The sequence below is a fragment of the Megascapheus bottae genome, chromosome 2 (assembly GCF_031878675.1).
Source record: "Megascapheus bottae isolate mThoBot1 chromosome 2, mThoBot2.hap1, whole genome shotgun sequence".
Taxonomy (NCBI): Eukaryota; Metazoa; Chordata; class Mammalia; order Rodentia; family Geomyidae; genus Megascapheus; species Megascapheus bottae.
In genome coordinates, this window is record NC_143510.1 from 47,633,998 (window position 1) to 47,649,557 (window position 15,560).

The following is a 15,560-nucleotide window of genomic DNA, read 5'->3' on the forward strand; positions in this document are numbered from 1 at the left end:
TGTTGAGGGGTGAGAGTGATCCCCTGAGACTGGTCTTCCTGAGGGGTGGGAATGATCCCCAGGGCCTGAGCCTGATCGTCCTGAAGTGTGGGAGTGATCCCCAGGGCCTGGGCCTGTAGAGGGGTGAGAGTGATGCCCTGAGCCTGGGCCTGCTCGGCAGTGAGAGTAATCCCTAGGGCCTGGGCCTGCTGAGGGGTGAGAGTGATCGCCTGAGCCTGGGCTTGCTGGGGAGTGAGAGTAATCCCCAGGGCCTGGGCCTCCTGAAGGGTAAGAGTGATCCCCAGAGCCTGACCTTCCTGAGTGGAAGGAGGGATCCCCAGAGTCTGGGTCTGTTTAGGAGAGAGAGTGATTCCCTGAGCCTGGGCCTGCTGGGGAGTGAGAGTGATCCCCAGGGCCTGGGTCTGCTGAGGGGTAAGAGTGATCTCCTGAGCCTGATCTTCCTGAGGTGTGGGAGTGATCCCCAGGGCCTGGGCCTGCTGAGGGGTGAGAGTGATCGCCTGAGCCTGGGCTTGCTGGGGAGTGAGAGTGATCCCCAGAGCCTGGGCCTGCTGAGGGGTGAGAGTGATCCCCAGAGCCTGACCTTCCTGAGTGGAAGGGGGGATCCCCAGAGTCTGGGTCTGTTTAGGAGAGAGCGTGATTCCCTGAGCCTGGGCCTGCTGGGGAGTGAGAGTGATCCCCAGGGCCTGGGTCTGCTGAGGGGTGAGAGTGATCCCCTGAGACTGGGCCTGCTGGGGAGTGACAGTTATTCCCAGGACCTGGGCCTGTTGAGGGGTGAGAGTGATCCCCTGAGCCTGATCTTCCTGAGGTGTGGGAGTGATCCCCAGGGCCTGGGCCTGCTCAGCAGTGAGAGTAATCCCTAGGGCCTGGGCCTGCTGAGGGGTGAGACTGATCCCCAGAGCCTGACCTTCCTGAGTGGAAGGAGGGATCCCCAAAGTCTGGGTCTGTTTAGGAGAGAGAGTGATCCCCTGAGACTTGGCCTGCTGGGGAGTGACAGTTATTCCCAAGGCCTGGGCCTGTTGAGGGGTGACAGTGACCCCCTGAGCCTGATTTTCCTGAGGTGTGGGAGTGATCCCCAGGGCCTGGGCCTGCTGAGGGGTGAGAGTGATCGCCTGAGCCTGGGCTTGCTGGGGAGTGAGAGTGATCCCCAGAGCCTGGGCCTGCTGAGGGGTAAGAGTGATCCCCAGAACCTGACCTTCCTGATTGGTAGGGGAGATCCCCAGGGTTTGGGCCTGCTGAGGGGTAAGAGTGATCACCTCATCCTGGGCCTGCTGGGGAGTGAGAGAGATCCCCAGGGCCTGGGCCTGCAGAGGGGTAAGAGTGATCCCCTGAGCCTGGTGTTCCTGAGGGGTGGGAAGGATCCCCAGGGCATGGGCCTGCTGAGGGGTGAGAGTGATCCCCTGAGCCTGGGCCTGCTGGGGAGTGAGAGTGATGCCCAGTGCCTGGGCCTGCTGAGGAGTTACAGTGATCCCCTGAGCCTGATCTTCCTGAGGTGTACGAGGAATCCCCAGGGCCTGGGCCTGCTGATGGGTAAGAGTGATCCCCTCAGCCTGGGTCTGCTGGGGAGTGAGAGTGATCCCTAGGGCCTGGGCCTGCTGAGGAGTGAGAGTGATTCCCTGAGCCTGTGCCTGCTGGGGAGTGAGAGTGATGCCCAGGGCCTGGGCCTGCTGAGGGGTGACAGTGATCCCCTGAGCCTGATCTTCCTGAATGATGGGAGTGATCCCCAGTGCCTGGGCTTGCTGAGAGGTGAGAGTGATCCCCTGAGCCTGGGCCTGCTGGGGAGTGAGAGTGATACCCAGTGCCTGGGCCTGCTGAGGAGTTACAGTGATCCCCTGAGCCTGATCTTCCTGAGGTGTACGAGGAATCCCCAGGGCCTGGACCTGCTGATGGGTAAGAATGATCCCCTGAGCCTGGGCCTGCTGGGGAGTGAGAGTGATCCCCAGGGCCTGAGCCTGCTGAGTGGTGAGAGTGATCCCCTGAGCCTGCTCTTCCTGAGTGGTGGGAAAGATACCCAGGGCTTGAGCCTGCTTAGGGGTAGGTGTGATCCCCTGAGCCTGAGCCTGCTTGGTAGTGAGAGTGATCCCTAGGGCCTGGGCCTGCTGAGGAGTGAGAGTGATTCCCTGAGCCTGTGCCTGCTGGGGAGTGAGAGTGATGCCCAGGGCCTGGGCCTGCTGAGGGGTGACAGTGATCCCCTGAGCCTGATCTTCCTGAATGATGGGAGTGATCCCCAGTGCCTGGGCTTGCTGAGGGGTGAGAGTGATCCCCTGAGCCTGGGCCTGCTCTGGAGTGAGAGTGATACCCAGTGCCTGGGCCTGCTGAGGAGTTACAGTGATCCCCTGAACCTGGTCTTCCTGAGGTGTACGAGGAATCCCCAGGGCCTGGGCCTGCTGATGGGTAAGAATGATCCCCTCAGCCTGGGCCTGCTGGGGAGTGAGAGTGATCCCCAGGGCCTGAGCCTGCTGAGTGGTGAGAGTGATCCCCTGAGCCTGCTCTTCCTGAGTGGTGGGAAAGATACCCAGGGCTTGAGCCTGCTTAGGGGTAGGTGTGATCCCCTGAGCCTGAGCCTGCTTGGTAGTGAGAGTGATCCCTAGGGCCTGGGCCTGCTGAGGAGTGAGAGTGATTCCCTGAGCCTGTGCCTGCTGGGGAGTGAGAGTGATGCCCAGGGCCTGGGCCTGCTGAGGGGTGAGAGTGATCCCCTGAGCCTGGTCTTCCTGAGGGGTGGGAAGGATCCCCAGGGCCTGGGCCTGCAGAGGGGTGAGAGTGACCCCCTGAGACTGGGCCTGCTGGGGAGTGAGAGTGATCCCCAGGGCCTGGGCCTCTTGAGGCGTGAGAGTGATCCCCTGAGCCTGATCTTCCTGAGATGTGGGAGGGATCCCCAAGGCCTGGGCCTGCTGAGGGGTGAGAGTGATCCCCTGAGCCTGGTCTTCCTGAGGGGTGGGAAGGATCCCCAGGGCCTGGGCCTGCAGAGGGGTAAGAGTGATCCCCTGAGCCTGGGCCTGCTGGGGAGTGAGAGTGATCCCCAGGGCATGGGCCTGCTGAGGAGTTACAGTGATCCCCTGAGCCTGATCTTCCTGAGGTGTGGGAGGGATCCCCAGGGCCTGGGCCTGCTGAGGGGTGAGAGTGATCCCCTGAGCCTGGTCTTCCTGAGGGGTGGGAAGGATCCCCAGTGCCTGGGCCTGCTGAGGAGTTACAGTGATCCCCTGAGCCTGATCTTCCTGAGGTGTGGGTGGGATCCCCAGGGCCTGGGCCTGCTGAGGGGTGAGAGTGATGCCCTGAGCCTGGTCTTCCTGAGGGGTGGGAAGGATCCCCAGTGCCTGGGCCTGCTGAGGAGTTACAGTGATCCCCTGAGCCTGATCTTCCTGAGGTGTGGGTGGGATCCCCAGGGCCTGGGCCTGCTGAGGGGTGAGAGTGATGCCCTGAGCCTGGTCTTCCTGAGGGGTGGGAAGGATCCCCAGTGCCTGGGCCTGCTGAGGAGTTACAGTGATCCCCTGAGCCTGATCTTCCTGAGGTGTGGGTGGGATCCCCAGGGCCTGGGCCTGTTGAGGGGTGAGAGTGATCCCCTGAGCCTGGTCTTCCTGAGGGGTGGGAAGGATCCCCAGTGCCTGGGCCTGCTGAGGAGTTACAGTGATCCCCTGAGCCTGATCTTCCTGAGGTGTGGGTGGGATCCCCAGGGCCTGGGCCTGCTGAGGGGTGAGAGTGATCCTCTGAGCCTGGTCTTCCTGAGAGGTGGGAAGGATCCCCAGGGCCTGGGCCTGCTGAGGGGTGAGAGTGATCCCCTCAGCCTGGGCCTGCTGGGGAGTGAGAGTGATGCCCAGTGCCTGGGCCTGCTGAGGAGTTACAGTGATCCCCTGAGCCTGATCTTCCTGAGGTGTGGGAGGGATCCCCAGGGCCTGGGCCTGCTGAGGGGTGAGAATGATCCCCTCAGCCTGGGCCTGCTGAGGAGTTATAGTGATGCCCAGGGCCTGTGCCTGCTGAGGAGTTATAGTGATCCCCTGAGCCTGATCTTCCTGAGGTGTGGGAGGGATCCCCAGGGCCTGGGCCTGCTGAAAAGTAAGAGTGATCCCCTGAGCTTGGGCCTGCTGGGGAGTGAGAGTGATCCCCAGGGCCTGGGCCTCTTGAGGTGTGAGAGTGATCCCCTGAGCCTGATCTTCCTGATGGATAGAAGTGATCCCCAGGGCCTGGGCCTGCTGAGGTGTGAGAGTGATTCCCTGAGCCTGGGCCTGCTGGGGAGTGAGAATGATCCCCAGGGCCTGTGCCTGCTGAGGGGTTACAGTGATCCCCTGAGCCTGATCTTCCTGAGGGGTGGGAGGGATCCCCAGGGCCTGAGTCTGCTGAGGGGTGAGGGTGATCCCCTGAGCCTGATCTTCCTGATGGATAGAAGTGATCCCCAGGAGCGGGGCCTGCTGAAGGGTGAGAGTGATCCCCTCAGCCTGGGCCTGGTGAGTAGTTACAGTGATCCCCTGAGACTGATCTTCCTGATGGATGGAAGTAATCCCCAGGATCTGGGCCTGCTGAGGGGTGAGAGTGATCCCCTGAGCCTGAGCCTGCTGGGGAGTGAGAGTGATCCCCAGGGCCTGTGCCTCCTGAGGGGTTAGAGTGATCCCCTGAGCCTGATCCTCCTGATGGATGGAAGTGATCCCCAGGTCCTGGGCCTGCTGAGGGGTGAGAGTGATCTCCTGAGCTTGTGCCTGCTGGGGAGGGAGAGTGATCCTCAGGGCCTGGGCCTGTTGAGGCATGAGAGTGATCCCCTCAGCCTGATCTTCCTGAGTGGTGGGAGTGATCCCCAGGGTCTGGGCCTCCTGAGGTGTCAGAGTGATCCCCTGAGCCTGGGCTTGCTGAGGGGTAAGAGTGATCCTCTTAGCCTGATCTTCCTGAGGGGTGGGAGTGATCCCCAGGGCCTGGCTCTGCTGAGGGGCGAGACTGATCTCCTGGGCCTGCTGGGGAGTGAGAGTGATCCCTTGGGCCTCGGCCTGCTGAGGGATGACAGTGATCCCCTGAGCTTGTGCCTCTTGAGGAGTAAGACTCCTTCCTAGGGGCTGAGCCCCTAGAGGGCTGACAGTGGTCCTTTGAGCCTGAGCCTTCTGAGGGGTGAGAATGATGCTTTGATCCTGTGCTTCTTGAAGGGTGAGAGTGCTTTCCAGATCCTGAGGCTGCTGAGGACTGACATCGATCCTTTGAGCTTGAGTCTGCTGAGGGGTCAGAATGGTCCTTTTAGCCGGGGCCTGTGTAGTCACCATTGGGCTCTGCATTTCCTGTTTTTTTTCTGGGGTTATAAATTGCTTTTGTGTCTGTTCTGTTTTAGAGGTAGTGGGGGTCCTCAGTACTTGATTTTGTTCCTGAGAGGGTATAATCCCTGATTCCTGTGCCTGTTTAGAAGTGGGTACACTCTCAAAGTCAAAAGTAAGCTGTATCTTCTGAATCTGCTGAGGAGGAGTGACAGTGGGTTTTTGTCCTTTGACCTTAGGAGTAAGAGTGGTGGACTTTTTATGAATTTCTTCAGAAGTCTTGAGATCCTCAGTTGGTCCTGTGTGTCTGTCACTTGGAAAAGTGGCTTGTAAGGGTTGTCTTTCAGTAAAAGGACTCATTGATGTCTCAAATTTATTTTGGTCCTCTAGTCCTTGAAAGAATGGTGTTGGTACAACTGCAACATGTTTCTTGGACCTAGGAGTTAATTTTACTTGATTTTGAGAAACTGTATCTTGCAATACATCAGTACTTTTTTTGGTCTTAGTCTTAGTCTTAGTCTTGCCTTCCTTTTTGCTTTTCATGTCCTCTATCACTATTTGAGGCTTCTCCTTCTCAACCATAAATTTCAGGGATGACTTCCTTCTCTTCTCTCTTTCCTGCTTCTCCGCAGGGACCTTTTGTTCTTTAATTGTTGCTTTCATCTCTCTTTCCTCCCTCCTCTCTTCAGAGCCCCTTTGTACTCTGCTTGTTTGTTTCCATTCTTCTAACTGTTCCTGCTTGGGTTTCTCCAGGTAATCTTTCTCCCTTTTCTTCTCCTGGTCATATTTCTCCCTTTTCTTCTCCTGGTCATATTTCTCCCTTTTCTTCTCCTGGTCAACTTTCTCCCATTTCTTCTCCAGATCATCTTTCTCCCTTTTCTTCTCCAGATCATCTTTCTCCCTTTTCTTTTCCAGATCATCTTTCTCCCTTTTCTCCTCCTGGCCATATTTCTCCCTTTTCTTCTCCTGGTCATCTTTCTCGCTTTTCTTTTCTGTTAAAACTCTTGGAATAAGTCTTTCAGTTATCATTTCATCCCAGATCATTTGTACTAAATTGCCAATTATTGGGTCTAGATTTTCCTTTGCGAGGAAGGATCTCATCTCAGACTTCTGAGATGACTTCTGAAAATCGAGTGCTGGTGTAACTGGGACTACTGGTTTTTCTATCGTAGATGTCGCACCAACTTTTTCTTCCTGTTTCATTTTTTTGTATTTCCTCAGTGTTGTAGTCACAGTTTCAGCCACATTTTGGAAATATTCCTCCATATTGGCCTTTATGATTCCTAATTTTTCAGCTTCTTCTTTTGGTAGTTCTTCTTCCTTCATTACACTCTTTTTATCAAAAGGCTTTCCAACATTGTCAATTTTCTGTCTCAGGAAAGCCAGAATAGCTCCCTGAAATGCTTCTACTTTACTTTGTTGACCTCTGTCATCTGCCATCATGGGAGCAGAGGAGGAAGGCATTTCAGCTATTTCTTCTATAGCAGTGGTCAATTCTTTAACTACTGAAAAAAACTTGCCTTTCCCAGATATTTCAGGTTTCTTCTTAGGTGATCCCACCATGCTACTTTTTTCACTTTTGACATCTTGGCTCTTTGATTTCACTTCAGTAGAGGGTATTTCTTTTTTCTTTTTTGCCTGTCGCTCAGTGTATTTGACCTCTGTTTCAGAGGTCTCACGTGGATGTGGGCCTTTTGAATGCTTGCTTTTCTGGCCACTCTCATCTTTTTTCAGTGCTATATCATCTTTAGAAAACCTTTCCCATGCTTCTTCAGGTAAAAGCTCTTGCTCTTCTTCTTTCTCTTTAGTTAAACCTTGAGTCATTTCATCTTGGGTTATAAATGAGATAACTGATTCCCACTTTCTCTTTTTTTCAGATTCCTCTTTAACAGTTCCAAATCCCTTGTCCACATGTCCCTGTTTGGTCACTGATAGTGCTTTCAAGAGTGGGTACATAGACTGTTGTGTAGTAATTCTGGATCGAAGAAGATGTTCATATTTTTGTTCTTCATTTTTAAGTTTTAAAAGAAGCATTTCATTTTCTTCACTGAGTTCTTTTATTATCTGCATGGAAATGTCTTTTTCTGCTATTTTTCTTTCATCCAGAAATTCATCAAAACTTACGGAATGAAGTTTTAATTCATCAGTTAGCATAGACAAGGCTTTATAAAGGTTTATTATTGTTGCTGATATATATTTAATAGCACTGTTTTCTAATTTGCTGAACATTGCTGTATTCATGAGTTCCTGTAGCATGTCTTGAATTTCAGAAATCTTTATATTTGTTGCATATTGATCACAAATCATCTGATCTGCTCTTAAAGCATGGCTTGTTGCAGGTCGCTTTAAAACTCTTTCCTTCCATGATTTCCATAGAGTACCTCTAGTTACTGAAAGAAAAAAAACAACATAAAATCAATGAAATTGCATTTCTTCTTTTATATTGTATTCTGTCCATGTTTAAGCCTATGGAAATTAATTGTAATTAATTGATACCTAAAGAGACAGACTCATTAAAAAGCTTTAGACCCAAAATTAGTAGTATCACTTTAATTTATTTTTGTGGTCCTGGGGCTTGAACTCAGAGCCTGGGCACTGTCCTTGGGCTTTCTCAAGGCTAGTATACTACCACTTGAGCCATAGTACTTCTGGATTTTTCTGTGTATATGAATTGAACATAGGGTTTTGTGCATGGTAGGCAAGCACTCTACCACTAGGCCCTGCTCCTGGCCAGTAGTGTCATTTTTTTTTTTTTTTAAGCATTATCTTCTCACAGGGCACAGTGGCTCTTGCCTGTAATCCTAGCTACTCAGGAGGCTGAGTTCTGAGAATCGTGGTTTAAAGCCAGCCCAGACACAAAAGTCCATGAGACTCTTATCGCCAGTTAACCACCAGAAAACCAGAAGTTGGGCTGTGTCTCAAGTGGCAGAGCAATAAATAGCCTTGAGCTGAAAGTTTAAGGATAGTGGCCAGGCAGAGTTCAAGCCCCACAACTAACAACAACAAAAAAAATTAGCAAGACCTCCACTGCAGCCAATAAAAAGTTGAACATAGTTAAGGACTGAAGGTTCACTCCTATAATCCTAGCTACTCAGGAAGCTGAGATCTGAGGACTGGGTTCAAAGCCAGCCCAGGCAGGAAAGTACAATTACCACCAAGAAGCTGGAAGTGGAGCTGTGGCTCAAGTAGTGGATCACCAGCCTTGAACAACAACAACAAAAAATCTAAAAATCTCAGGCCCTGACTTGCAAGCCTCCGGATAATCACACACACACACACACACACACAGACACACACCCTGGACATCATAGCATTTACCAGTAATTCTGGTTACTTAGGAAGCAAAAATAGGAGAAGCACAGTCCATACTGACCCAAGTATAGATATAATAACCTATTTTAAAAATAATGAAAAAAAGGCTAGGGGGCCGTGAGTTTGGCCTAGTGGTAGCGTGCTTGCCTTGCATGTGCGAAGACCCAGGTTCGATTCCTCGGTACCATATACATAGAAAAAAGCTGGACGTGGTGCTGAGGCTCGAGTGGTAGAGCTCTAGCCTTGAGAAAGTCCAAGGGCAGTGCTCAGGCCCTGAGCTAAAGCCCAGGACTGGCAAAAAACAACAACAACAAAACAAAAAAAACAAAACAAAGGCTAGGAGCAGGGTTAAAGTGGTGTAGAGACTACCTGACAAGCTGATTCTTTTTTAATTTTTTTAAATTTTATTGTTGGGATAATGTATGGAGGGGTTACAGTTACATTCATCAGGTAGTGGGTACATTAACTTCTCACACATTGATATCCCTTGTACAAGCTGATTTAAAAAACAAAAAAAGCAAACAGTATTGATAGAAAAGAAGGCAGCTAGGCATCATATATTGCATACCTGTATCCTTGGGATACAGGTTATTTGGGAAACAGAAGTAGGGGGATTGAGGTCTGAAGGTAGCCCATGCAAACCCTATTTGATAAACAAATGAAAAATAAAAAGACTGGAGGTTGTGGCTTAGGCAGGTAGAACCTCTGCCTGTGCAATCCTGAGGCCCTGAGTTTAATTCCAAGTACCACCAAAAAAAAGAGATAGTCAGCCAGTACAGTGTCTCACGCCTGTAATCCTAGCTACTCAGGAGGCTGAGATCTAAGGATCAAGGTTCAAAGCCAGCACTAAAGTCCATGAGACTCTTATCTCCAATTAACCACTAGAAAACTCCAAAGTGGTTCTGTGGCTCAAGGGGTGAGGCTATAGCCTTGAGCTGAAGAGCTCAGGGACAGCACCTAGGCCCAGAGTTCAAGCCCCATGACCAACCAAAATAAAAGGAGAGATAGTCAGGCATAGGGGTGCTTGCCTGTAATCCCATCTTTCAGGAGACTAGGCATAAAGATCCTAAATTCCAGGCCAATGTGGGTTACACAGAGACCCTGTTTTAAAAAATAAATTTCATATAGCCTACATATAATATGATTGTCTTTATTCTGTTTATATGAAAATAGAAAAAGCAAAGCAAATTTATTGAGACAAAATATAGATTAGTAACTATGGAGCTATGGGTTAGAATAGGGTATACTACTACAAGCGAGCACCAAGGATCTTTTTGGAATAATGGAAATGTTCTAAAATGGGATCATAGTGATCATTACATGTACTAAAAGAACTGTGCACCTAACATGTATGAATTTTGTGCATGCAAATTATAGCTTAATAAATATTTGTTTCTAGAACAAGTCAAACTCCATTTCTAAGTGTCATAAAGCACTCTTACCTGTTTTTCTCTTTTGTCTCTTCTTGTCTTCAACTAAATATGTACAAATTTTAGACAGTATCTTGACATTGCTATCAATTCCTTTTAATGTATCTGGTAAGATCTCCATTTTTGCTGCCCAGTGCAGGTACTCATCAAAATCAGTTGAAGTTATATCTGACAAAATGCCACCTTGAAGAGAGTAAGCAAAATTAATTTTTGTTCAGAAAAAATGAATAATTATAACCATATAGGCCTATAATACTGGGAAGTACTCATTATTATAGCATTAGGGAGTATAGTGATCTGACTGAACTTTTTTCTTTAAAGTAATTATAAAGGAAGGAGACTTAGAATAGAAGGGTAGATAGTAAATCTCAGTTATGAAAATATGAATCAGAGCTGGATGCCAGTGGCTCATGCCTGTAATCCTAGATAATCAGGAGGCAGAGATCTGAGGATCAGGGTTCAAAGCCAGCCCAGGCAGACAAGCCTGTGAGACTAACCTCTAATTAAACACCAAAGAGCTGAAAGTGGAACTAGGTTCCATGTGAGTGAAAAAACTAAGGGACAGTGCCCAGGCCCTGAGTTCAAGTCCTGGTACCAACACACACACACACACACACACACACACACACACACACACACACACACACACACACAAAGGAAAGCTGGGTGCGGTGGCTCACACTTGTAATCCTAGCTACTCAGGAGGCTGAGATCTGAGGAATGTTGTTCAAAGCCAGCCCAGGTACTAAAGTCTGAGAGACTCTTGTATCCAATTAGCCACCAGAAAACCTGAAGTGGTGCTGTTGCTCAGTGGATAGGGTGGTAATCTTGAGCTGAAGAGCTCAGGGACAGCGCCTAGGCCCAGAGTTCAAGCTCCACAAAACTGACAGAGAGAGAGAGAGAGAGAGAGAGAGAGAGAGAGAGAGAGAGAGAGAGAGAGAGAGAGAGACACACAAAACTGACAGAGAGAGAGAGAGAGAGAGAGAGAGACACACACACACAAAACTGACAGAGAGAGAGAGAGAGAGAGAGAGAGAGAGAGAGAGAGAGAGAGAAAGAGGGAGAAAATGAATTGGAATTTAAGTAGGGAATAAGCCATCTGGTGGATAGTGTTCTAGACAAGGTATAGTACTAGGAAGTATCTATACTTGCATGCTTGAAGAAAAGAAAGGACAGAGGAATAGGCGCCACTATGAATAACCTGTATTTTTCTTTTTCTGTTTCTTTTCTTGTCATTTTCAGGCTTTGAACTCAAGTCCTGAATACTGTCCCTGAGCCTCTTTGTGCTTAAGGCTAGCACTCTACCACTTGTGACACAGCGCTACGTTTGGTTTTTGAGTGGTTAATTGGAGATAAGAGACTCTGAGGACTTTTCTGCTTAGACTGGCTTCAGATCTTTAGATCTCGGCCTCCTGAGTAGCTAGTATTAAAATCATGAGCTACCAACTCTGTTTTTCTTATTTTGTTCATACTGCAGCACAAAACCAACTGTCATTGAATAACTGCCTTAGCCTTTTCATCTTGAAACAGGGTTAATTCTTCAAACTTTACTTATAAATCAGCTCTATCATTTTATTAAGCTTATGATTTCCTCTGAACGACTTATGGAAACTTACTCCATTCTTCCAACCAGCTTAGAATGTAGGAAAGAATCTTTTCTCTATAGTCAACAGCCTTAATATAAGCATTTATTTTCTCCACAAACAGGGCTCTCCGTTTTATTGAATGTTCTACAACAGAGCCCTTTCTTCCAAGGGGTGCTTCAAAATCAATAGTATAGCGAGTTAATATCCTCTGCACATTGTTCATTATGTCTATCAGCTTCATATTAATGTCCTGTAAAAATAAGGAGTATTATATTAATAAATTATTCATTTGAAAACAAGTTTTAGAGCTGAAAGTGGTGTCTCACACCTCTAACTACTTGGGGAGGCAGAGATAAGGAAAAACTCAACTCAAGATAATCTGAACAAAAGAATTTTGGAGAGACCAAATCTTAACCAGTAAAAAGCTGAACACATTGATAAGACACATGCCAGAGCGGATTCACCAGAGGCAAAGGTAGGAAAATCAAAGTCTGAAGCTGCCTCAGTCAGAAATGAAGACCTCATGGGGCCAGGAGTTTGGCCTAGTGGTAGAGTGCTTGCCTAGCATGCATGAAGACCCAGGTTCAATTCCTTGGTCCCAGATACATAGAAAAAAGCTGGAAGTGGTGCTGAGGCTCAGGTGGTAGAGCTCTAGCCTTGAGAAAGTCCAAGGACAGGGCTCAGGCCCTGAGCCTAAGCAGCACAGGACTCGCAAAAAAAAAAAAAAAAAAAGTAAAGACAGACAGACAGGTGCTAGTAGCTCATAGCTGTAATCTTAGCTACTCAAGAGGCTGAGATACGAAAAAATTGAGGTTCAAAGCCAGCCTGGGCAGAAAGACTTTTTTTTTTTTTTTTTGCTGGTCCTGGGGCTTGAACACTGGGCTTGAGCTCTATCCCCTAGCACCTTTTTGCTCAAGGTTAGTGTTGTACCATTTGAGCAACAGCCCTACTTCCTGTTCTTTCTGTGATTAATTGGAGTCTCATGGATGTTCCTGCTTGGGATGATTTCCAACCGTGACGCTCAGATCTCATCCTCCTGAGTAGCCAGGATTACAGACATGAACCACTAGTGCCTTTTTTTTTTTTTTTTTGGTGTGGTATTGGTGTTTGATTTCAGACTCTTGTACTTTCTAGGCAAGTGCTTGAGCCATATACTTAGCCCTTTTTTGCTTTAGCTATTTTTCAAAGAGCCAGCCTAAGCAGAAAAGTATATGACATATCTCTAATAAACTACCCAGAAAAGTAGAAAGTGGCATTGTGGCTCAAGTGGGCAGAGCACTAGCCTGGAATGTAAGGAGGCTCAAGGACAGTGCCCAGGCCTTGACTTAAAGCCCCAGGACCAGTGAGAGAGAGAGAAAGGGGGGAGGGGAAATGGAGGAGTGGGAAGGAAGAGAAAGACGGAGGAAGAAAGAAAGAAAGAAAGAAAGAAAGAAAGAAAGAAAGAAAGAAAGAAAGAAAGAAAGAGGGCCGGGAGTTTGGCCTAGTGGTTAAAGTACTTGCCTAGCATGCATGAAGACCCGGGTTCGATTCCTTGGTACCACATACATAGAAAAAAGCCGGAAGTGGTGCTGAGGCTCAAGTGGTAGAGCTCTAGCCTTGAGAAAGTCCAAGGACAGTGCTCAGGCCCTGAGCTCAAGCCCAGGACTGGCAAAAAAAAAAAAAGAAAGAAAGAAAGAAAGAAAGAGGAAGAAGTAGTTGTAGGAGGAGGAAGAGCCAGGGCATCAGTGGCTGTAGTCTGTAATACTAGCTACCTAGGTGGCTAAGATCTGTGGGTAGATTTCTCTCTCTCTCTCTCTCTCTCTCTCTCTCTCTCTCTCTCTCTCTCTCTCTCACACACACACACACACACACACACACACACACACACACACACACATACATCACATACAAGCTGGATGCTGGTAGCTCATGCTTGGAATCCTAGCTATTCAGTAGGCTGAGATCTGAAGATTGCTGTTCAATGCAAACTCAGGCAAGAAACTCTTTTTTTTTTTCTTTTTTTTTTTTTTTTGTGGGTCATGGGGCTTGAACTCTGGGCCTGGGCACTGTCCCTGAGCTCTTCAGCTCAATGCTACTGCCTAACCCTTCAGCCACAGCCCCACTTCCCATTTTGTAGTGATTAACTGGGAATAATAGCCTCAAGGCTTTGTAGTGCCCTGGCTGGCTTTGAACTTGATTCTCAGATCTCAGCCTCCTGCATAGCTAGGATTACAGGCATGAGCCACCACACCTGGCTGACTTAAAAAAACAAACAAACCCAACAACAACAAAGACAACCAACTATTTTATTTTGAGCTGGGTGCTTGTGGCTCGTGCCTATAATCTTTGGTACTCAGGAGGCCCGGATCTGAGGATCACAGTTCAAACCCACCCCCTGCAGGAAAGTCCATGAGATTCATCAACAATTAACCACCAGAAAACTAGAAGTGGTGCTATGGCTGCACTTCCAAGTGGTAGAGCACTACCCTTGAGCTGAAGTGTTCAGGGATAGCACCCAGGCCCAGAATTCAAGATCCACAACTGCCCCTCCCCCCAAAAAAATTAGATGGGCGCAGTGTCCCACACTTGTAATCCTAGCTACTCGGGAGACTGAGATCTGAGGATTGAAGTTCAAAGCAAAGCCTTGAGGCTATTATCTCCAATTAATCACTACAAAATGGGAAATCGGGCTGTGCCTCAAGGGTAAGGTGGTAGTCTTGAGCTGAAGCAGGGACAGTGCCCAGGCCCAGAGTTCAAGCCCCATGACCCACAAAAAAAAAAAAGAAGAAAAGAAAGAGAGAGAGAGAGAAAGAGAGAGAGACTGGTTCTCATTCACTTTATCTAAGCAGGCTGTGAATTGAAGATCCTCCTACCTTTGCCTCCTGGGATTATAAGCATTTACCACTACATCTGGCCAAAGTTTTTTTTTGTTTGTTTGTTTTTTGTTTTCCCCTTCAGTTTAATTATACATTGACATTTCCAGGAATATGAAATACTATGAAACTTAAAGCAAAAAATTCCTTAAAATTTATTTAATCATTTTTTACCACATAGAAACACTATAACATTTACTTATTTATGTATTTATTTTTGTGGGTCATGGTGCTTGAACTGGACCTGGGCATTGTCCCTGAGTTCTTCAGCTCAAGGCTACCATCCAACCATAGAGCCAAGCCCCACTTCCCATTTTCTAATGATTACTTTGAGATTAGAGTCTCATGGCTTTATAGTGCCCAGGCTGGCAGGGCTGGCTTTGAACCAAGATCCTCAGATCTCAGCTTTCTGAGTATCTAGGATTACAGATGTGAATGACAGAGCCTGGCTTATACTTTTCATTTTAATTCTACCTGTACATGCAAATCTACTTTGAGGGAAGTTTAACCTAGGATTTACATATTGAAATGCATAATGCATGCTGCTAAAATTATTTTCCTTTTATTTGCTTGTGCTTATAAAAGTATGAGTATAGATTATTTATCGATAATGTCATTTTAGAGGAAGGAAGGGAATGTTAAAAATAATTTAAAGCTGGGCACAGTGGCTCATACCTGTAATCCTAGCTACTCAGGAGGCTGAGATCTGAGGATCATGGTTCAAAGCCAGCCCAGGCACTAAAGAACCAGAGACTCTTTTTTTTTTTTTTTGCCAGTCCTGGGCTTGAGCTCAGGGCCTGAGCACTGTCCTTGGACTTTCTCAAGGCTAGAGCTCTACCACTTGAGCCTCAGCACCACTTCTGGCTTTTTTCTATATATGTGGTACCGAGGAATCGAACCCGGGTCTTCATACATGCTAGGCAAGCACTTTAACCACTAGGTCAAACTCCCGGCCCAGAACCAGAGACTCTTATCTGCAATTAACCACTGGGAAGTGGGGCAGTGGCTTAAGGGTAGGGTGGTAGCCTTGAGCTGAAGAGCTCAGGAACAGTACTCAGGCCCAGGGTTCAGGCCTCATGACCCACAAAAAATAATAAAAATAATATAAGTGGGCATGGTGGTACACATGTAGAATCTGCATTTGGCAGGTTGAGGAGG

The 15,560-nt window shown here is 48.1% G+C and overlaps 1 protein-coding gene and 1 long non-coding RNA gene across 2 annotated transcripts in view; one reads left to right on the plus strand and one right to left on the minus strand.

The window, feature by feature from the left end:
• LOC150066823 (uncharacterized) overlaps positions 1–15,560 on the plus strand; it is a 91,029-nt gene that overhangs the window by 64,072 nt on the left and 11,397 nt on the right. The gene's annotated exons all lie outside the window — the stretch shown is intronic.
• Fam186a (family with sequence similarity 186 member A) overlaps positions 1–15,560 on the minus strand; it is a 48,489-nt gene that overhangs the window by 25,524 nt on the left and 7,405 nt on the right. The window contains exons 2-4 of the mRNA XM_090318679.1: positions 11,581–11,800; positions 9,977–10,147; positions 108–7,612 (exon numbers count right to left, since the gene is read on the minus strand). Of these exons, the coding sequence (XP_090174805.1) occupies positions 108–7,612; positions 9,977–10,147; positions 11,581–11,800 (7,896 nt within the window). The remainder of the gene's footprint in view (positions 1–107; positions 7,613–9,976; positions 10,148–11,580; positions 11,801–15,560) is intronic.